A 23432-nucleotide genomic window follows, 5' to 3' on the forward strand; every position below is an offset into this window, starting at 1 on the left:
TATCAAAATGCTTTGAATAAGCAGGGGAAGGTCCATTGAACACTTTCAAAATATAAAGATGATGTTTGTCATATGTACTGTAGTCCTTATTTTGATGTTCTATTTCTAAAAATGAAATTTATTTTCTATTGTCAATGTCTTCAACGTACTAGCCTTACAATACTGAAATACTTGTATTTCAGTTTTCTGAGAACTGTTTTGTATTATGTCATGGGGGGGTCTAGTTCTTCTAAAAAGACAGGAGAAAATTCTCAAGAGATTTAAAAAATTATATATATTGACGATTTCTTCACAAGGCCTCCTGGATTTGTGCTTGTAAATGATAAATGCTGTTCATGTGGATGTCTCTGAGCTGCTTAACAATATGTCAACAAAGGAAAAAGAATACAGACCCATAGGAGCCCAAATTGATTTTTATATACCACAGCTAAAGCAGCAGGTTATATAATATTGTTTGCCATTTCTAAAAAGCAGAAGCAACACCACAGAAATCAATGTACTGTGCCAGTTAGATTTGGGATAATAACTTTCCCAATAGGGGAAATGGCCAATGCAATGGATCGTAAATACTACTGACATGTGGAATTGGAGCTATCCGGTTAGTTTAGTGTATCAGGAGGTTACAGTCCCCTTGGGCTTACTGTAGAGACTTAGCGATTATTGATCAGGTCACCATTCAGTTGTACAGGTTATTCACTGTAGGTGCTTTCCAATAGTACCGCAAGTTTTTACAACTGTGCCTCTAATTATGGTAAAGGGCTTTACTGTATGAAAAGAGATTGATTTTTGTTGCTGGCATGTCCCTTGGGTGTAATGGTTTAAAATGGCAAGAAACCCCAAATGGTTTTCTTCAAATTGAGAATGCCAGCGTTAAGTCTAAAATGGCTTTAGTTGTTTTCCATTCATTTTGAGATGTAGTGTGTCTGTCTAATTTTATTCTCGCCATACCTTTATTGCAAAAATACATGAATGCTGAAAAAAAAAGTTTTTAAACATTTCTTATGCAAGTAAGGTAATCTGTACCATAGAATATTACTAAATGTATTGCAGCATTAAAATAAAATCACACTTACCAGTAAAGTATTAAATACTAAGCATTGGTTTTAATTGTGAACATATCTCCTTATTAAGCAAAAAAGGTATTGCACTCACTGTTCATAATGTAAAAATGTATTTTAAAGTAACTGCATGTGTCCCTGTAAGTGATAGCATTTATCAAACAAAAGTAAGGACGGACCAATTTGAATCACGGTATTTTCTTTAGCAATGATTAGGTACAGTACAAGTTTTTGGATGTTGTTTATTTATTTGGCAGATGCCTTTATCCAAGGTGACTTACTGGGCAGTACAGGGTTATAATGCAAGTTCAGTATTTAAATACAATATAGTTTACTGTAAGAGCAATCTTTACGACTAAAGTACAATATGAAATAACATTCAACAAGTTAGGATGTCATTCATCGCAAATAAATATACTGTATAACAAACAATAACATGTTCTATTTAACCAACTGTCTCATAAAGAAGGGAAAGCTGAGTCAACATGCTGTGTCTGCATCCCTCTTTCAGCTGAATGAAATGATCAGGAACCCAACCGAAGGCCTGTTCTGGCAGGTAGACCATATCAGACCAGTGTATGGTGGAGGAGGGCAGTGCTCCCTGGACAACCTGCAGACTCTGTGTACTGTCTGCCACAAGGAGGTGAGTAGCTAAGATTACTGTGTAGCTTAGTTTTACTTCACATTCGTGATTGGAGAAGCTGCTTGTGCAAAATTGCACTTCTGCACAATGAAAGTAAAAGCCTATAATAGATGTTTTGTAATTATTTTTATCTTTTTTAATATAGAGAACTGCAAAACAAGCAAAAGAAAGAAGCCAAATGAAGAAAACTACAGCTGCATCTAAATTAGCCTCAGATATAAGCAGGTTCTTTATTAAGAAATGAAAGTTAATGGAATTATAGAAAAACTACAAAATGACCTGGTTATATGTTTGAACATTTGTAATGCATGTTTCATATAAAGGTTATTTTTTTAATAATTATACAAAATGTAATATTCTTAGTGTTAATTGTATGATAATTATTAAGCAAGTCATTGGTGTTGGTAACTTTTTTAATTTGTAGGTGTCATTATACTATTCCTAGACGGAGCCCGTGAAGGTTCAAAATAAACCCCCATGATAAGCTTTGCAATATAATAAGACAAGACAGACAGCCCTGTTAAACCTCTGTAGGCAATGGACTTACTGAGAGGGATATGAAACCAATTCAACTGAAGCCTAATAAAAAAATGCTGTAGTCTTTCATGGTAAAGGCCAACATCTTTTTTTTAATTATTATTATTATTATTACTTGGAGCTAATATTGTCAAAACCAGTTTTTACTGAATAATAAATGTTCATTTGAATATGTTAATGTTAAATAAATTGATGTGTGTTTTACATCAGGAGTGCTTTTGCTCGTCATTCGTCCGACTGGGGCCAATGTGTTTCCCTGGTTTACAAATGGGGCTAATTGCAAGGCATGGGGATTGTTTTACTCACTGAACTCTTAACATTTCCAGTAATTAGCTTTGTGAAAGTGGTTTATAATATCATTGTATGATCTGGTAGCCAAGTAATGTATAGAAAATGTCCTTATTACTTGTTCTAAATGTCAGATGAAACTCTGAATCTGATTCCTGAGGAAAGAAAGGTGTCTATCTTTAGTTATGTTTTGGTTTAGTTATTTTTAACAGCTTAGTGATTTGTGGTTTAATGTTCAAGATGAACACTCAACGCAAAGTAAAAAGACTGCATTGGTCTAAAAGGGCACATTGTTGTGAGATCAAAGGAGTGCATGGATGAGAGTTACTATGGAGACAGATATGCGAGATTCGCTGTGTACCTTAAAATAACTTGCCAGGTTTTCTGTTTATAGTACCACTGCAGTGAATTTAAAATAGTGATGCTTTTGCAATTAAAATACATTACACTCCAATGCTAATCTTGATCAAATTACTGTACAACATATTACTGTACAACATAAATGTTAATTTTAGTGCCCTTCGTGTAAGTAATTCACCTTTTCAAAATATCTTTTAATTACCTTTTGTAATTTTGCGCGCAGTGCCACCTGGTGGGAAAATATTACATTTATTGTACTGATATAGTTGGTTCATTATAAAAAGTCATACCATTAAACAATATACAATTTATACGTAAAGCTCAAACAATTTAAGGACAAAGCCACAGTAACTGGCTGACAGTAACAGGAAGAGTCCAGATATGGAGCACAGGACTGCTGGGATATCTTGGTGCAGTAGTCTAACCAGAGGTGACTTAAAGTATTAGCAAAAGTATCGTATTGGGAAGAGAACGTAGGCGTTAACCTTGCTAAAAGGCAACTCTCTTTGTGGTATATTTGAAGAATTATACCACAATATTTGAAACAGATTTATGTGGAGACCTAATTTACACTGTTGAATTGGATCTGAGAAACATCCTAAAGCATAAGTTAGCATAACATATGCTAAATAATGTGAACACAGTTTCATAACAAGCAGTTCTCCAGATGTATGTGAAAATATAAGATTTCATTCCCAGCAGGTGGATAATTAAGATGTTGCTTAAGGTCCCCCTCCTCTTTTACTAATCTGCCTTATTGAGATATTAGCAGAAACATTAATGAGCATACCAAGTTTCCACCACAATTTCATTACAGAAAAATTGACTTGTACTCAGTAGGGAGAAGGAATGCTTTTATTTTCCTGTTAAAAGTACCTTTAAAATACCGATATATCAATGCTAAACACTTATTTGTCTAACATTTAATTAGCAAAACAGTTTTTTTGTTGACAGTTGCAAATTTGGCTAGTCCCACATTTGTAATTTACCTTTTCAGCTTTATCTGGCACAATACATCTATATATATAAAAAAAAAAACTGTAATGACATGTCCACATGGTTATTAAATAGAATACTCAGCAATTTAACAATTAATAGCACTTTACATAACAGGTTATATAAACTGTACTGATATCATGCAACTTGCTCAACAGTATATCAATGTGGAGGGATGTACGTATACAATATATCATCTGTATAAGTTCATTGCACTTTCACCCATTTGTTGTTAGAATGAAAATATCTGCCTTAATTTCAACATGCATGCATTTGTGATGAAAAATAATAGTACTACTGGCATTTGTATACACCACAAAACTTAATAAACATTATGCATCAGAACAAAACTTCAATTTGATAAACAGGAGTTAAGTGGCTCACTAAAACTTCAGCTACTGTACATTATGAAATATGTCTTATTAATTTAGTACTCGCGTAACACATGGCTTCTACTTAAACACAACAGTTTTCAAAGCTGACAGTGAACGGATTTTGTTAACCCTTAAGCTGAGAGTTGCACCACATATAATTGGAAGTGAGGGGTGAGGGGTCTTAAAGTTTTAGATGGTTTGGGAGAATCAACACTCAATGCCAAGAGGGGGAAAGAAAAAAAAAACGATTCAGAAAAATGAGGTATCAGATGAAAATGCCCCTGCCAGTCTGAAATCTTCTTTCATTAGCACACAAAACATGCGCTGAGGGAGTGGTTTAGAGTACGGAGCAGGTCGGGGCACTACGGTCCGCAGAATTATTTCACGGCCAGCTGGAGGAGGAAAATCCGAAACGGCTCCTGGGTTCTGTCTCCGTTCCTCCTGAGAGCCAGACTTCACAGACTCCTCATCCAGGGTCATCAAGGCAGCCTTTGAAAACAATTCAATACTATTGACTAAACAGGAGAGATGCCCCCATGAAAACGCTTGCATAAGAACTCCACAGTTATTGTTTGAAATTAGTGTAGTTCTCTCAATCAGCAAAACATCACATTTAGTAAAAGGAGTGATTCCAAAGTATATGACGATGAGTGTTAAGAGCCAGAACACGTGGATGCTGTTCAGTGTGTCAAACAAACACAAGAGATATATCAATACAGTAATTAAACAATAATTCCATCCAAAAATAATTATCAAACTGCTTAGAACTTTATATTTTATTTTGTTAAATTCTTGGCAAAATATACCATAAACAGGGTTGCTAGTTTTGCAAGATCAGGATTTCTTATGACTGTATTTATTTTCTCTATTCGCGATTTCACTTTTATCTTTACAAATATATTTGCATACTGTCAAAATGTCAGCTAAATTTGCATCCCTTCTAAAGCCACTACCAGCGCAGTATTCGAAAAAAAAAAAGTATACATCTTTACAATTATTAGGACGGAAAACTGATGGAAAAAAATCTAGCTCTCACGATTCAATAATTCTTAAAATCCTTTTTAAAAAGATCCTAACAAAAAAAAAGAAAATAATCTTAAAAACAAAAAAGTATACATTATAGAAGAACAAAAAGCCATTTTTAACAAAGTGAACCTTTGTACAACAGTCAATCAACTTAAGCTGAAGTCAAATAATAAACTTAGATAATTCAACACCTTAACTCCCAAATGCCAACTAGACCCTAGCATGCCCTACATTGCAATTCACCTTCACTCAATAGTTTCTAATTGCCCTTGTCCTACATGGCATTTGTTTCCGTTTCAAACTCCCTGCCATACACTGTACCCAGCAGCATTTACATGCGACACACTAGGATGTGAAGGTGAGAAGGGAGAAAGGCTGGTTGTTACCTCATCAGTAGATTCAGCCAGCTTGAAAAGGGTGAGAGAGAAGCAGTGTTAGGAGAAAGAAGACGACGAAAGAAAGAATCAAAAAATAAAAAGTTGGGAGATGATTATAAAGGGTAGGATAGAGGTTTAAAAAATATATATAATCTTTATTTCCTGTTACCAAATACATGACCTCATGTAATTTTTTCAAACAGGGAAAAAATGTCAATCAAATACCACCTTAAAATGTATATATTTAACTGTATATACTTTATTATTGTATCATTACACAGCTCCAGACAGTTTGGCCAGTTAGATGATGTCTGTAAATCTTGCAGTCCATTTCAGGTGTTTTTTTCGTCATTATAAAATCATAAATAATCAAGGTTGGCAGAGAACCAAGTATGTGCTCCCGCAACTGTGGCAAATATTGTTAAACCCCCTTTATTAGTCTAATAATATATTCACATGGCAAGTAAATGAATTAGGAGATTACCCTAAATAAGAGTGAAACAACAAAAATGGGGCAAAGCAATCCAACTGCATGTTTTCTTATGTACTTTTCCAAGATATCCTTAAAAGTTGATTTAAAATAATTATATTTTCAAACTAAAAGAACAAAGGTACTGTTTTTAGTTCACATCATACTGATGGGTCATTCTTTATTACTGGACAGGTTGCTTCACTGTGGGAGCAGGAGAAAGGAAAGTTTTAAAGGCACGCTGCAGAGAGAACACTTAGCAAGGAGATAGTTTTGCAGCCAGAAGGGAAAATCATATCTAATAAGCACACACACACACACACAAAAGGTTAAGTTAAATATGTTTTTACCCTCTGAGCAGTGACAAATAAATTGTGAATAATGCTTCCGGCTGGCCCTCTTCCTGCTCCAACCACTGATACCTCTGGTTCCTCCAGCAAAGAATTCACAAACCTTGCAATAAAGAGAGAAGAGTCAGATCTCTATGGCATCTGACAGGAATTTCAGCACCAGGTCCTCTTATTGCAATCCACCCAGACTGACTGCTTGGCCCTTGGTGTCTCAGTAAAACAAGAACATGATGGAGCTGGGCTGACAGCATTATTACATGAAGTGACATCGAGAATGAATTCGGATTCCCAGCTCTATCACCTTTAAAGCAATATTTGATCATCTATGATGGAAACACTTATTATTATTAATACTACTAATAGGTTATTACAGACTTGCCACACTATAACAGAACGAGTATTTCTTTATTGCTGTTATAGCCATGTGGTTTTTAAACAAGATTAATTTACTTTTTTCTATATCAGTTTCATCGAAAAAAAAAAAATATCCTGTCAAATGATCAGTCTTTTATCTTTTGTATGAACATGATAGTCATGCTGAATTAGCTTTTAGTAAGCTCAATCAGCTATCTATTCAATTATACATTAGTAGGACATTGTTTTGAATTGTGAATTTAATCAACATGCATTGATAGAAATGACAAATGGGATCTGAACTACTTTGTATTAACAATTTAACAACAAATGTAAAAAAAGATCTTTGTAATGGATTATTAATAAGTGATTATTCTTGTGTACACTAAATAATTAACATATTAAATACAGCTTCTTATATTCCTTGTTTGTCCCTGTCTGGATTCTACCATTTAACAGTCTGCAGTCACTGGTTGATTCCGAGCTCTTGTAACTCCAGTCTGAATCTACTTACATTTAATTAAAAAAAAAAAAAAAAACTTTTTAAAAATGTTGTCAAGCCAGTGAGATTGAGGGAACGGTTGCAGTACATAAGAGTCTCTGCTGAGAACAAGAAAGGGCCATAAATAATACATTAATCTGCTTTGATAGTTTATATTATCTATTTTTTTTTTTTTTTAAATAAATAATACCGTCTGTATCCTTTCCAAGTGGAAAATAATTTAATAAAATCTGATTTTATTTTTGGTTTTGTTTTGCTTCCCAAGCCCAATTAATTCAAACAAATAACAAAAACAAATCAATAAATGCAGGATTTAATGTATGTCTGCTTAGTTTCTATGGACACTTTCTCTATGTATGTAAATACCTAACTGTATAAGCCAGGGCTTTAAAATAAAGCCAGATTTTTAAAAATGTGCAGCTATCAAAACATGTAACTCATGGTTCAGCATGTCTAACAGTATTCTTATAAAATTAGAGACTTCAAAACTCCCAAAAGGAATAGATATCACTCAAACAAGTATCCTTACCTTTCCAGATCCTCCCTTTCATCAATGTTTTCGCATTTACTGATCCCAAACTTTGCTTTTAGAGACCGAGCCCTGGCAATAATGGTTTCCACAGCCATTATCTGGTTAATAATTTCCTATATGATAAACAAATACAAAAAGTGAAAGTACTATTAACTTTTTACTAAGGTGCTGACAATTTTCAGATTGTATTTATATATATATATATATTTATATATATATATATATATATATATATATATATATATATATATATATATATATATATATATATATAAATAGACACACACACACAAACAAACAAACTCTCACCTCCAGTTTCTTATAATCTGGGTTGGGATAACGTAAAATCTTGCTGGCATTAGAGATGATCTGCGAAATGACTTTTCTCACAGAAGCAATATCTTCTGTCGATTCTGTCAAAATAATGATGGTATATAGTTTTGTAAAAAATGACGAAATATAAATGCAGTTTGACACAAATGTTTATATTCAGTGCAGTACTTGCCTTCCTCTTTCTCTTTGAGAATGGCAGCATGGATAATGCAGGGCAATAAATGTCTTGTAAGGTCAGCAGGTTTCTGAACAGCTAAATAATGCAGAACCTTGATGAAAAAGAATGGGAGACTAATGTTAACAGATTGTTTGCAGACTGGACATTAAGTAAATCCTTATGCTATCATCTGCCAGAAATAAATAAGATAACAATTAAATCCAGAAGTCTTAGGAAAAAAATAAAGAAAGAAAGATACCAAACGTCAAGCTTAACAATAAAGTATCCCTCCATTTTGATTCCCAAAACAAATGTTATCTTTCAGCTACCTTTAAATTCATCATCAAATTAATCTGCTGCCTTTCCATTTTATTTTACAGGATATATGACACAATACTGTCACTCACTGCTAAACATATCGAAACAATAAATTTAAAAGCAATTCACATTACACAGCACCCCACTGATGAACTCAAAATAACAATACAAAAATAATAATTGAGTGCAATTCTGACAATGAAAGTGTAATAATTCACTTAAAAGAACATTGGTATCTCAAAAGATAAAAATATCCTAAAACAAAATATATAAAAAGGCTTTTTCTATACATTATAAGACAGCTTTCCAGCACTGTGTTAACATTTATTTAACACATAGGGAGCCTGTGTGCAATAAACGGTGGATCTATTTATAGCCTGTTGATGCCATGGCAACTATTTTAATATTCTCAAATGATATACAGTGTTGTGTGTATATATGTATTTTTAATACATTTACATAAAACACATTTCTTCTTTGAGGCATATTGTATTTTGTTTAATTCTGAACTGTTCCCTTTTTTTTTTTGGTAGCGCAACACAACTTGATACAGGTCAAATAATTAGTCACCATATCATTGCCTAAAGCTGCATGTGCCAAAATGACTTGTCAAAAAGGATCGCTCAGGGTGTGTTGGTATAACTCAATTGAAAAGAGAGATCATAACTGGCTCAATCCAGCAAAGAGGTGCATCCTGCTGAACATGGGAAAACGTCTTAAATACCGCAGCTGTAACAGTCCTACCTCTCTAAGCAAGGGTCACTACTTGGAATGGCATCAGAGGACTCCTATGGTGCGGAATAGAAGGGAGTCTATTGGGAAATACAGTGGCCTTTTACAGTTTCCTTTATCCAACATTATTATTAGTGCAGTGCAGCGGTCTACCTTTTCTGCCTCTCTGGTGTCATCGAAAAGCCTCCTTTGCCTGCGTGCTGGGGCTGGCTTGGCCGTCTCCCAGGCCTCCACCCACATGTTCCCAGGTATCTTCATCCTGGCGCTCAGCTCCCCCTTGGTAATTGTATTGCCTTTCTCATCAAGCACCTCCTCCTCAACATAATCCCGGGGAGAGTACCACCTCACAAAGTCTTCCAAACAGCAACCGGGGTTAGCTGCCTAATGTGACAAAAACATAAGAGAATTAAACATTGAGATTGAGTTTGTTTCTCTCTCTCTCTCAATTTATCACATTAAAGGTTCTGCAAGCATCCCCAAAGACGCTGACAATTAAAAACCAAATGCCAGATTATGCTTCGGTAAGCACACATAAATTTAGTAATTATATTAGGCTAAGGGGGTTATAATATGTTTTCACTTCTAAACTGGCAGATATTGAAAATGTCACCAAAAAATGTGCTTCCACATTTCATTACCTAGTGTAGACAGAACCAATATATTCTTACATATTAATTATATGGTTGAACAAATCAATGATTTAGATAATAAAAGACTGCCATCTTTCATTGCAGAGAAGTATACGGTATTAAGTGGTCATACAATGTCAGTAAAAAGTAGGACAGAAATGAGAAAACATGTTTCACACATTAAACTCAATTCAGACTCACTCAACCCAGAAGATCTATATTTAAATACTGCTACTCGGTACCTGCAAAATACTTCTAAGTGTACAGGAGTATTAAAAGTTGATGGACGGCTTTGGGGACATCAGGATACAAAAGGAGCAAGGTGGTGCCCTGGTGTTATAGAATTTTCCACATCATGGTTAGTGATCTACACGCAGTGTTATACCTTGAAGGACTCCATGTCTGAAAGTAGACAGGCGCTCTGCATTCGAGCTCGCAGATGTGCTCCTTCAGCCGATGTCCCTAATTTGGCCAACACCTCCGACTGTTCTTCTAGCAAATCCTCTGTCATTGGAGCCGGCTCCTGCAGAGACAAAAAGGTCACTGCCTGTAATTAAGCTGCCTGCACCAGACTGGATGGGTTCTCTCCTTCAGGAACATGTCAAAACAGAATGAAAAGAGATGACACCTTAGCTGGCCTCTTCGATCCCCCAACTTCCTAATTTTTAATGAAATCCAAAGGAAACGTCACCTGCCCAGCATCCCTTTATTAGCTTCAATACCTGCCCTGACAGCTCCTGCACTTTATTACACTGCTCATTCGCCAACACAAAATGCCAATAACCTTCAATCCCTTACTAACCCAATAACATTCTCCTTGGACAGTGATGAAAAGATTCAGTGCATACACCATTACTTTATACAGGTAATAGGAACAAGGACTAAAAATAATTAATAAACTTAGCTTTGAAAGATTAAAAAAAAAAAAAAAAAAAAAGGGTTTTACTAAAATGAACAATTTAAATTGCAGTATTTATTAAAATAATAATTTAGGGCTTGAAAGCTGTTTTATATCAAAAAAATTGAATAAACTTCAAATCAATTATTAACAAAATGTTACTTTACACAGCAAAACAAAAAAAAAATCTTATTTTTAATGGCCCATTAACTGAGATGTGTATGTACATTTTCCAAAAAACGACATGTTTATTTGCTATCTCTGTCACTACCACACTTGGTCATCTTATTGATTTGGTGCAATAGTATTTTAAAAAAAACTGTCTGATAAATCAATCTCAGATTGATGTGTTTGTGTAATGCTGTCAATCTAACAGCAGACTGTGGCATTGAAATTTGCTTTTTGGCAGACAGGATTCCAGTACTGGGTTAAAGGTGATATCAGTAAAACTGGCAACGATTGGATCAACAATGTGTTTTAATGTATTGTATTTAAAAGCAAAAAAAAGAACTAACAGTTTTAAAATAATATCCTAAACACGACGCTACGTCATCATCATCTGAGCTCTTGAAAGATTATAAATAGTCCTGCGAGGTACTCATTGTAGCATGTTAGCATTATACTAATTAATGTTGTTGGAGGTGAGAATCTGAGAGTGACTCATTACTATTATTACTTCTGGTGTCAGAGATACCCTTTTAACTTCTATTACTTTAATTATATATTTTGCTGTAAAAATACAGTACTATTGATTATAAAGAAAACTTCACTGTGTGTGTGTGTGTGTGTATATATATATCTATATCTATCTATCTATATATATCTATATATATCTATATATATATATATATATATATATATATATATATAGTGCCTTGTAAAAGTATTCAGACCCCTGACCAATTCTCTCATATTACTGAATTACAAATGGTACATTGAAATTTCGTTCTGTTTGATATTTTATTTTAAAACACTGAAACTCAAAATCAATTATTGTAAGGTGACATTGGTTTTATGTTGGGAAATATTTTTAAGAAAAATAAAAAACTGAAATATCTTGCTTGCATAAGTATTCAACCCTTGTGCTGTGGAAGCTCCCAGTTTACACCGATGAAAGAAATTGCCCTAACGAGGACACAATTACCTTACCATTGGCCTCCACCTGTGAACCATTAAAGTTGCTGTCACATTTTCTGGATAAAAACCACACTGTTGAAGGATCATTGGTCAGGCTGTGAATCTGAAGGAAAATTAAGACCAAAGAGCATTCTACAGAAGTTAGAGATAAAGTAATACAAATGCATAGATTAGGAAAAGGGTACAAAATAATATCCAAGTGTTTGGATATCCCAGTGAGCACAGTTGGAACAATAATTAGGAAGTGGAAGCTGCATCACACCACCCAGGCACTGCCAAGAAAAGGCTGTCCCTCAAAACTCAGCGCTCAAACAAGAAGGAGACTTGTGAGAGAAGCCACAGAGAGGCCAACAATCACTTTGAAGGAGCTACAGAGTTCAGTGGCTGGGAGTGGAATAATGGTGCACCAGTCAACCATATCAAGAGCTCTGCATAACACTGGCCTGTATGGGAGGGTGGCAAGAAAGAAGCCGTTACTCAAAAAGTACCATCTGAAAGCACGTCTGGAGTTTGCCAGAAAGCATGAGAGTGACCCAGCTGCGATGTGGGAAAAGGTTTTGTGGTCAGATGAGACCAAGATAGAGCTTTTTGGCCAAAACTCAAAGCGCAATGTGTGGCGCAAACCTAACACTGCCCATGCCTCAAGACACACCATCCCTACAGTGAAGTATGGTGGTGATAGCATCATGCTGTGTGGATGCTTCTCATCAGCAGGGACTGGGCATCTTGTTAAAATTGAATGAAGAATGGATGGAGCAAAATACAGGGAAATACTGCAAGAGAACCTGCTTCAGTCCGCTAAAAAACTGAAGCTTGGGAGGAAATTCACCTTTCAGCAGGACAATGATCCCAAGCACAAGGCCAAAGCAACATTGGAGTGGCTCAAGAACAAAAAGGTGAATGTCCTACAGTGGCCCAGTCAAAGTCCTGATCTCAATCCCATTGAGAATCTGTGGCACTATTTGAAAATTGCGGTCCAAAAGCGTCATCCAACCAACCTGAACAACCTGGATCAAATCTGCCAAGAAGAATGGGCCAAAATCACTCCGACACTGTGTGCAAAGCTGGTACATACTTACCCCAAAAGACTTAAAGCTGTTATTGCAGCGAAAGGTGGCTCTACCAAATATTAATGTGTGGGGGTTGAATACTTATGCAAGATATTTCAGTTTTTTATTTTTCTTAAAAATATTTCCCAACATAAACCAATGTCACCTTACAATAACTGATTTTGAGTTTCAGTGTTTTAAAATAAAATATCAAATAGAACGAAATTTCAATGTACCATTTGTAATTCAGTAACATGAGAGAACTGGTCAGGGGTCACTGTATATATATATATATATGTAGATTTACCTTAAACAGCATTCATACACAAATATCCTAGTTTTAAAGTGTTACTATTTCTCCTGGTGAATTGTAAATTGACACAAAACCTACTTGTGTTACTGGGATATACAGGGGCTCTTGAATGTAGTGCAGCAGGGTCAGTTTCCCATGCGGATGCAGACGGCCTTCAGCTTTCAGCCTTGGTGCGTCTTTGTTTTCTTTTGGAGGTCCCTCCTTCTTTTCATTGTCCTGTGCGTTTTCTTTCAGCTCCTCTGTGTCACTGAGGCACTCGAAGAACTCTTCCTCACTGTCACTCCAGGATTCCCAGGACTTCCCCTGGTTGGCCTCTCCTCTCTCTCTCCGATCCTCAGTCCCCGAGGAATTCTGTGCGGCCTTCCCATTGTCACTACCAGACACCTTCCTCTCCCCCACACTGCCAGCAGAACTGTCCGAAGGGCTCAGCCTCTTCCCATTGTCTCTGGCTTTCTTCCTCTCAATGCAACAGTTTAACATCTGGAAACAAAGAGATTGGAGATATTTTGCATGTGTAAACTGGAATATGGTCTCGAGATGGAATCCCAACTGCTTGAGAAGCCACTGGTGTCTATGCATTACCAGTGTTTGTGCCCTGCATTGCACATGTTAAGCAAGATTATACATTGTGATGAGCTACAGTGGCCTTGAGATATACATTTTGTCACTTGTCTAATCAGTCTGCTAGAACTGAGACTGATCTTAATGTAACATTCCGTAATGATATTAAGTATCTTTGGTGTTAAAGGAAACATAAAAAGTTTTTTTCTCTCTTAAATTTACCCTACGGGCTACAGAATTGTCAGCCACAATTAAACTACACAACTTGCTACTGGCAAACGACACTTCAGCAAATGCATAAAGTTATTATTTGTTTAGTAGTATATCTGTCTCATCTATTACAGCAAACATGGAATACAATTAATCTTGTTTTTCTTTTTACTGAATAGATTTACATTGTGTTCAGTAAATCACAAGAGAAACATATTGGCCACAATCTAATTTAACAAGTCATATCATAGTTCAATACTTTCACAGACCACAAATACATGTTTTATATAGATAAAATCACCTGCAGCTTCTGGTGCAATAAGCAGCATCTTAGATCAGGAGGTCCACTGGCTAACCTGCAAAGGGAGAAATTTGTTTACAACAACTGTTATCTATTAGGGCGAGTGAGACTCAAACAAAAATAAAAGAAGATAAAGAGATTGTGTAATTTAGTTTGTTCATATAGGCTGGCCCCTGTGTCCTGTTTAAAGGGTTACAGGAACACAAGAAAACAACTGCACAGTAAATCAGAAGCTGTGAAACAGGTGCACCAAGTTTCAGTTTAAAGGCAATAATACATCTTACTTTCAAGTGAAAGGGGATGCTGAGAAGGCTAAGGGCATTCTTTAGTAATAAGATCTACATTTTGATATGTAATAAGATCTAAATTTTGATATGCCTAGGGACCACTGACATACATCCTGTAGAGTGTATGAATAGGTGCTTAACACCATCCATCGGTCGACTACTATTGGTTGACATCCAACAATCACGATATAAGTGTAATATTGACAGCAATTTTTTTATGAAGGGATTATCTAAATAATGGCGAGTTACACTTAAAGGAATGAAAAATATCAGGCCAAATTTGAATTGCCTATGGATAACAATGCCCAGTCACCCTGACCCAGACCTTACAAAAGATGAACTGTAAACTACCACCTTTCAAAGGCACTGTGAATCCTTACCCTGGCACAAGGTAATTGTTTTCCCATCTGTAACGCATTTCCAACACAAACTCCTGCCAGAGCTGTACCACCCCCTTAACTCCTCCATGATAGAAGTTGACCATGCAGAGACAGAGGGACAGTTTGTAGGTAATACTGTCAGCAGGAGAGGACTTGAACTGGTTGTACAGGTTCTAAAGGAAAACAAAATAAAATTAATATACAAGTCAGAACTGGTTCAAGTGGACTGCAGTTACCCTTTACCATACCAAGCATTGGCTAAGCCGACTGAATAACAGTAATTATATGGTAACATTATTTAAAAAAATGTGTTTCCAGGGGAAAAAACATTTTTCAGTAATCCGAACTTGATGATCAAATACAAGAGACACAATTTCATTTAGCTATTCTGGTCATTGTTTTCAAGACATTATTAATTCTGCGATACTCAACATACATAGTTCTCAGGTTCTTTTTCAGGTGGGCTGTTTACATTAGATGTGCCAGGTTTTGCTTCAGATCCATTGGATGGTTTCTCAGCTGCATCTGGGAAAAGGTACTAAATAAAAGACAAACATAAATATCTATTTATCAACAATGTCCTTTTTGTCTTTAATATTATATTAAGTTGGAAATCCTTTTCTAGTCTACCTCAGAAAGGGTTTGATAAAACAATACGTGAAAAGGAAATATTACTTATTTAAAGTGGCAGCACTGGAACCTGTAATCAATTCTTAAAACACTTCAAACTGTTTACTGACAATAACACAAATGTATTTTTTTTTTTAAACAGTAATAATACAAACTTGACATGCAATCAAATAAATACTACTAAAAATCCAGCTTTTGGGTACTAAGATGAAGAATATACATACCAATAAAATTGAATTAAGGACCTCGTTACTGAGTGGTGACTCCTCCACACGTCGATGTCTGCTCATCCTTTTCCGTGCACTGTGAACCATGCTGGACACGGACAGTTTATGAATTTGAACAGTGGTTGGCTCAGTCAGTTTGGATAAGGCTTGACTAATATCCACATTCTCTGTAATTAATTAATAAATAAATAAATAAATAAATAAAATTAAAAATAATCTGCTGAGAATCAACTCTGGACAGACCATAAGCTTTACTAAAGAAAACAAAAATTACCAATTTTTTCTTGTTTCGTTTTAATGTCTTTCCACTTTCAAAATGCATTATGTTAAACAGTAATTTACCTTTTCCCTCTTCCTCCAAAGGTGACCTTCCTAGAATTTCCTCAGTAGACTCCTTCCGACAACAGAGTTTAAAGAATTCACTGAGGAAATCACCTAAAAGACAAAAATACCCAGAAATATAAAAAAAAGACTTCCTAGTAATCATTATTTTATGATACTGAATATGAATTACAGATTTTTGTATTATTATTATTATTATTTAATTAATATTAATGTACTATGCATCCAGAGCTGGGGATAATCAATTGGAGAATGTGGCATTTTAAATGAATGAGGGTTAGGATGAACACGTTTCTTTTTATACCATCAACTTTAAATGTAGTATCTTTGTGACAGGGCAGGAGCCCTGCACATGAAGAGGTTTTTTTGTGCAACATGTAAAAAGTCCCATTTATTCACCTCAGGGCTGCGAAAAGTCAAAGCCAACGGGCTGAACATCGTCCACGCTACATGGACAAAGAGACTTAATGACCTTGCTGTAATCCTCTGATTGCCGTGAGAGTGACCCGGGATCAGAACGTAAAGAAGCAAAACATTCGCCGACGGCTGTGTGTGTGAACCAGGGTTGGAAACCGAAGAGTAAGCAAGTCGAAACCGCCGACCACTGTGTGTTTAACCAGGGTCGGAGTTTATTTACTAATCAGGGATTAGTTCAGGGATTGTAGATCCCACCAAAGTATAGAGAGCAAGGTGAATAAGCGGGACCTCCATTTATTCGGAGTAGCACACGCCGTTTTCAAGAGTTTATAGTTTTTTGTACAGTGTTTTATTTTTGTTTTCGTATACTCTGTTGTATGTACTCTGTGCATTGCTGGTAGTGTCACGTGAGCAGTGTGCTGTTTATATGTAAATAAAATTGTTCGCATGCGGGGCGTATCAAACTCCAACCTGCGTCTCGATCTCCTGCCTGTCAGCAAGCAGCGAGTACGCACGCACACAGCTACCCTGTCACAATCTTACATACAAAGAACGAAACAAACACATTTCTTACCCAACAGGCACTGAGGGTTATCTGCTTTTCTCACTCTCACCGACCAATGAGGAGCCTGAACAGGATCTAAATCGCTAAAGAAAAACACAAAATTCAAGGCTGTTAATACGCCAGTTGAGTTTAAAGATTTGAAAAACTAAAGAATATTCATACCACACATGTACAGATACAGTATTGAATATACTTAAACAATACAACACCAAATTGGAATGTTGTTTTATTAAGATAAGACAGACATACTGCATACAACACAGAACAATGTTCTGTGTACATTGGGACATTTGCATTGATACTTACGAATAAACGTCATTATCAACAATAATGCCTTCTGTCAGGTGAGGCCAAGTCGTGGCCAAGTGAAGTTCACTAAAAGAAAAAAGGGGCAAAGATAATGCACAGTGCTTTATACTGTATGATCCAATTGCCAGATAAACATATTAACATAGTTCAAATTGCTACTACAGAAGTTAGTGGAATAAGTTAAATAATGTTTATTTTTCCTTCTATTTATTTTACACCTCTGCTGTACTTTGGGGTACATGCACCAATAAGAGTTTACTTAATTGAATTGTTTGGTAGGATTTAAAAAAAAACAACTTCAATTGTAACAACTTCCTCCCACAACCACTATGTCCTACCTAATAGGATCCTCACAGGCTCCAAATGGCAGCTTCCCAAATTCTACTCCTCCAACTTCCCCTCCCAGAAGTGCATCAAAGTCTACAAAATAATCACCATTGACATTTATTCACTTATCCGTATATACAATGGACATATATCATATTTCAAACTTGCATTCTATGAGAATATTTCAAATGCAGTTTATCATGTTCTGTTTACACAAAAAAACAGCCCGATTAGACTATTTATGGTACTGAATAACAATTACAATGTTCAAACCTGCAAGTATAGTACAGTGTTAGCTTTAGTGTTTAGTGAGCCTTGTTTATATTTAGTATAATATATATATACTGTATATATACTAATCAATTAAATAGAAAGCAGGGAACAATACCGTTCCTTGATAGAAAGCCATACCTGGAGGTTGCTGGGGCCAGGAATATTGCTGCCAGTCCTGAAGGATGTATGTGAACCTGATTGCTATATTGATGGGAGGTATGGGAGTCAACGGGCAACCCTGAAAAAACAATTTGAACTCAAACTAGCATCAGAGCACAAGAGTCCTGTTAGCCTAATATGGGGAGGTTACTTTTGGGTCCAATGTAAAAAAAAAGAGTACAGTAGGTTCCCATTTTTAATACCATCAAGTTTAGCAGCACTATATATTATCACAGGTTCAGTAAATTGGTGCTCAAATCCTCTTTCACCGGTATAGAAATCGTGGATACATTTTTTTTACATATAATTTTACATTGAACTGTAATTCAATACGTGAATTCTCGGTCAAGTTTCACTAAAGTAATAATAAACCTGTGCTGTCTTTACTAAATTATTCCTTTATTCTGTAGTTTAATCAAAATGGGGACAACTTCTCACCCAAACTGTATCTGTAATATAATGGGAACATCTAAAAGGTAACATGTCTTAAATATGTAAAATAATCAAAAAACCCTAAAAAGGCACTTGACCTTGCCCTCCCTGAATTACATATCATTAGAGCAGGTATTTAGACGTGCTTGCCGAGTGAATACTTACGATCTTTGACTTGAAGATATCCAGCAGTCCCGACAGGTGATTGTACTGGTTTGGCACTTTGCGAAGGTGGACCATTTCAAAGTCAGTGCGGACCCCAGGACCCTGACATTCACCAGCATACATCCGTCGCCACTTCTGCTGGATTTGCACAAACAGTGGTACCTGGCTGATGAAGACATTTATCAATTTTATTTTATCTATAAATAAAACTCATGCTTTTTAAAACACAGCTTACACAAAAAATGCTTCTACTAAAATTAATTTAGTGTATAATTATGTTTTGAGAGTCTGAAAAACAACTGAATGTCTCCATCTAGAGGGCACAATGTTGCAAGACTCCTCAATACTTTCACTGTTTAAATTATTTGTCTGGTACCAAAACAACTAACCATTACTGGGTCTTCATTAACTGTTAGTGTTACATTACAACAAATATTATCAACAGAGGTGCAGCACTAATTAACAAGTTATTTGGTAATGTGTACTCTTTACACCTAGCACATAGTGATGCATACTGCCACCTACCTGCCTGTGTTCCCCAAGGCAACTGATACGGAACTTAACAGCAGATTACACTTTGACTCACTGATGATTGCATCATTGTTGGCTCCTGGAGAAATAATAACGAACTCACGCACCCCATACCTGTAAAATAACACAAAAAAAATAATTTTCAATGTGGGGTATTTTTGTTTTGAAGTAGAAATGTTTGAAGCAATGTAACCACAACCTAATGGGGAAGATAAAAAATGAACAGTCTATTGATGCCTTAAATTTGTGCAAACTGCAGTGACAGTGTAGTAAATAACATTGTAAAAGCCCAATCTCCAGACCACTTGTGATGCAACAGCAACAATAAACATGTATATAGCTCGAGACAGACGACTAAAAGCACTGTTTCCTGAATTACAAAGATGTCATGTAAACACACACACACAACTCCTGTATTCTACAATAAGGGTCACATTCCATCTTTCAGTCAAACAAGAAAGCTTTACGCACCATCTGACTAAACAGTGAGCTCTGGGTGGAAAATCATTGTTCATGCACAGCAAATCTTGCATAGCTGCAGGGAATGCATCTGTAAGTGAAAAAGGGCACGCAATTAAGCAAGTTTACAGAATAGAAGTAAGGGAACGAATTACTGCTATTCATGTACGTAAAAAACATCTATCCAAAAAAGAATGCAAGAACTCAGTGTATAAAATTAATCATAACATCAAGCAAACCATTTACAGCACATGTGTGTTTGAATTCTGTAGTTCATCCGCATCCTCATCATAATATTTCTATAGCAATATACCGAGCGCTGTTCAAAAGGTTGCACACCTTCCTCTGGTTCCTCTTTTTCTTCCCCGTCGGGTGACTCTTTTTTTAAATAGTGATGCGTTACTGTGAATTTGTAGTCGGCAAAGGAAATTTCTTCTGTCTTTTCTTCCCAGATGCCACTGTTATATTCTCCCTGAACATAAAATTACACACACACAAAAAATAAATATTGTAAATAAAACAAGCTCTAAAAATCTTCCTAAACTGCAACCAAATTAAGATGGTTGTGTGCAGTAGTCTTTTGCCCTGTTATCATAAAAATAAAAAATAAAAATGCTAACCAGCCATCTACCTCTGGTATTTACTGTTTTACATTATGGCCGGTCCTATACATTTATTGGAACATTACTGCTTTATGAATACGGCCATACCAATCAAAAGATACTGCATTGCTCTACTGTAAAAAAATATATATAATAATTCTTGATTAGGAATGTCATATTAATAATTTTACAAACACCCCCCTGGCTCCAAGTTAAGATGGCTATTTTTATTTTTGGTCACAATACATTTCAATCATGCTAAAAAAAAAAAAAATAATAATAATCTATACAATTTTCACAAGATTTCCAAGGCACTACTCTGTTAAATTAAACAGTACATTTCCCACACTTAATTACCATACCTTCTCCAGAGGTTTGTGCACGCTACTTCCAATCAGTTTCCAGTCATTCAACACTTCCTCTACCTTTGAAACAAACCTAAAACCACAAAGGAATACAAATAACGTACCAAGAGCATTGTCAAGTTACATTGCTGCAGACGGATTTCAACTGGGAAAAAATTAAAACATAAGCCAGAGCTGCCCCCATTCAAGCAGCTATTTTAATGTTATCGAATGGATTGATTTTTGTTTCTAAATGCTACACATACACGAATGCATGCATTACAATGATAGTTCTGACAATAAAGTGACATTATTTAGTCCAATACAAAAAATATATACTGCAGTATAAATGTACTAAACTGAAACAAAAAGCTGTATAAAAGTTTATTTATAGATTTAAAAATGTATAAACATGGGGATTAAACAAAGTGATCACTAGAGATCAGTGGTCTTTCTATGTAGGTTTGACTGTATTTTTCACACAATACAAGTACACTGAATTGACTTTAGCTCTGCATAATTATTACGGGCAAAACTATTATACAGTTATTAAAGTCCTGAATTTCTAGAAAATACAAGATGAGGGGTATAATTATATTACGTTAATATTTTGTTAATGCAATATGCGTACAGGCACACCGTACACATCGCTTATTGTCACTATTTTCTGTTTAGTTTAAGGTCTAAATAAGATAATAACATTGTGCAGGGAAATGTATTTTTCATCTGAACTTGATGCTTTAAATGGTTTGTATAATAAAAAGACTCCATTGCTCGTACACTACAGTTTCGAGTTTGCTTCTTTGTATTTTGACTACCAAACAAAAGCGCAATGCCAGACAGGCTATAGTTATAATAATAATGATTTGTTTTTCAAACGCATAACCATATTTCCATTTTTTTTTAGTAAACATTAATAAAAAGTGACAGCCGCTGACTTTCTTCCAAATGCTCCCTGGAATTGTCAACAGCAGGAAGAACATATCGCTACCTTTCCCATTCCGAGGCGGTGGTGAAGTCAGTGATTTCAAACACGTCTGACTCGGGCTGTAAACAATGCAAAGCGTCGTTGTGTTACAGTATGCACATTATATATTGTAAAACAGAATGACAACATCATAATAATATTGTTATAACTGTAGTTACTGTAAACGAATACTCACATCACTGTCAGCCGCCATCTTGAACCTCTATTTGTTTGCCTGCATTGTATTATGGGAAATATTTTCTGCGACACATGCGGGGGGACATCTCGAAACTAATGAGTATTTTCACAGAAGTAGCGACTGTACGGAAAGAAAACACTGATAGTTTGTCTAAAGCAGTGAACATGAAAAGCTAAATCTGCACAGAAAACAGTTATATTATGTATCTATGTGACACATAAAAGCTGTATTTTCCATTGCTACGTACCTTAATCAGATAAAGTACAGCTTATGTAAAAGGTAAATGTTGATAGTGCCCAACATGCAAGTAGAAAAAAATAACTGAAATAAAATGTGTCACTCCTAATAAAATTAAACATTGGTACTACCGTTTATTTGTTGTATAAACTCCCAGCGAGCTTTCTCATAGTTAAAATTATATTTAGACACAAGAACATAAGAAAGGTTACAAAGGTGAGGAGGCCATTCGGCCCATCTTGCTTGTTTGACTGTTAGTAGTTTATTGATCCCAGAATCTCATCAAGCAGCTTCTTGAAGGATCCCAGGGTGTCAGCTTCAACAACATTATTATTATTATTATTATTATTTGTTTATTTAGCAGACGCCTTTATCCAAGGCGACTCACAGAGACTCGGGTGTGTGAACTATGCATCAGCTGCAGAGTCACTTACAATTACGTCTCACCCGAAAGACGGAGCACAAGGAGGTTAAGTGACTTGCTCAGGGTCACACAATGAGCCAGTGGCTGAGCCGGGATTTGAACCGGGGATCTTCTGGTTACAAGCCCTTTTCTTTAACCACTAGACCAACATTACTGGGGAGTTGGTTCCAGACCCTCACAATTCTCTGTGTGAAAAAAGTGCCTCCTATTTTTTGTTCTGAATGCCCCTTTATCTAATCTCCATTTGTGACCCCTGGTCCTTGTTTCTGTTTTCAGGTCAAAAAAGTTCCCTGGGTCGACATTGTCAGTGCGTTTTAGAATTTTTAATGCTTGAGTCAGATCGCTGCATAGTCTTCTTTGTTCAAGACTGAATAGATTCTGTTATTTTAGCCTGTCAGCATAAGACATGTCTTTTAAACCAGGAATAATTCTGGTCGCTCTTCTTTGCACTCTTTCAAGAGCAGCAATATCCTTTTTGTAGCGAGGTGACCAGAACTGAACAAAATATTCTTGATGAGGTCTTACTAATGCATTGTGAAGTTTTAGCATTACTTCCCTTGATTTAAGTTCAACACTTTTCACTATATATCCGAGCATTTTGTTGGCCTTTTTTTATAGCTTCCCCTCATTGCCTAGATGAAGACATTTCTGA

General features: G+C 35.7%; 2 protein-coding genes across 6 annotated transcripts in view; one reads left to right on the forward strand and one right to left on the reverse strand.

Moving 5' to 3' along the window:
- The window catches only part of LOC117426728 (DNA annealing helicase and endonuclease ZRANB3), a 36309-nt gene extending 33867 nt beyond the window's left edge, over positions 1-2442 (forward strand). For all 4 annotated transcript variants that reach the window (XM_059033868.1, XM_034044637.3, XM_034044638.3 and 1 more), the window contains 2 exons: positions 1570-1701; positions 1847-2442. In XM_059033868.1, the coding sequence (XP_058889851.1) occupies positions 1570-1701; positions 1847-1945 (231 nt within the window). In that variant the 3' untranslated portion in view covers positions 1946-2442. The remainder of the gene's footprint in view (positions 1-1569; positions 1702-1846) is intronic.
- Positions 2443-3723: 1281 nt separating this feature from the next.
- On the reverse strand, positions 3724-22202 carry LOC117426730 (rab3 GTPase-activating protein catalytic subunit-like). 2 transcript variants are annotated; one of them, XM_034044640.3, is made up of 25 exons: positions 22117-22202; positions 21945-22000; positions 20972-21047; positions 20347-20479; positions 20020-20098; positions 19543-19662; positions 19018-19183; positions 18400-18499; positions 18000-18081; positions 17659-17727; positions 17362-17435; positions 16371-16463; positions 16026-16195; positions 15608-15709; positions 15172-15344; positions 14505-14559; positions 13511-13912; positions 10421-10558; positions 9560-9787; positions 8372-8468; positions 8176-8279; positions 7864-7979; positions 6479-6581; positions 5669-5689; positions 3724-4745 (listed from the first exon to the last, which is right to left on the reverse strand). In XM_034044640.3, exons 1-25 carry the CDS (start codon positions 22132-22134, stop codon positions 4506-4508), a joined length of 3015 nt encoding a protein of 1004 aa, XP_033900531.2. In that variant the 5' UTR covers positions 22135-22202; the 3' UTR covers positions 3724-4505. The 2 variants fall into 2 exon arrangements, with proteins under 2 accessions (XP_033900531.2, XP_033900532.2); XM_034044641.3 differs by lacking the exon at positions 5669-5689.
- Between the last annotated feature and the right edge of the window lie 1230 nt (positions 22203-23432).

The sequence above is a fragment of the Acipenser ruthenus genome, chromosome 11 (genome assembly GCF_902713425.1).
Source record: "Acipenser ruthenus chromosome 11, fAciRut3.2 maternal haplotype, whole genome shotgun sequence".
NCBI classification, from domain to species: Eukaryota; Metazoa; Chordata; class Actinopteri; order Acipenseriformes; family Acipenseridae; genus Acipenser; species Acipenser ruthenus.

Coding starts and splice junctions, on each gene's coding strand:
- LOC117426730 (XM_034044640.3), bottom strand. Junction 18,500..19,017: donor ATATCTTCAAGTCAAAGATC/GTAAGTATTCAC, acceptor TTGTTTTTTCAG/GGTTGCCCGTTGACTCCCAT. Junction 15,710..16,025: donor TCCTTAATTCAATTTTATTG/GTATGTATATTC, acceptor TCTTTTATTTAG/TACCTTTTCCCAGATGCAGC.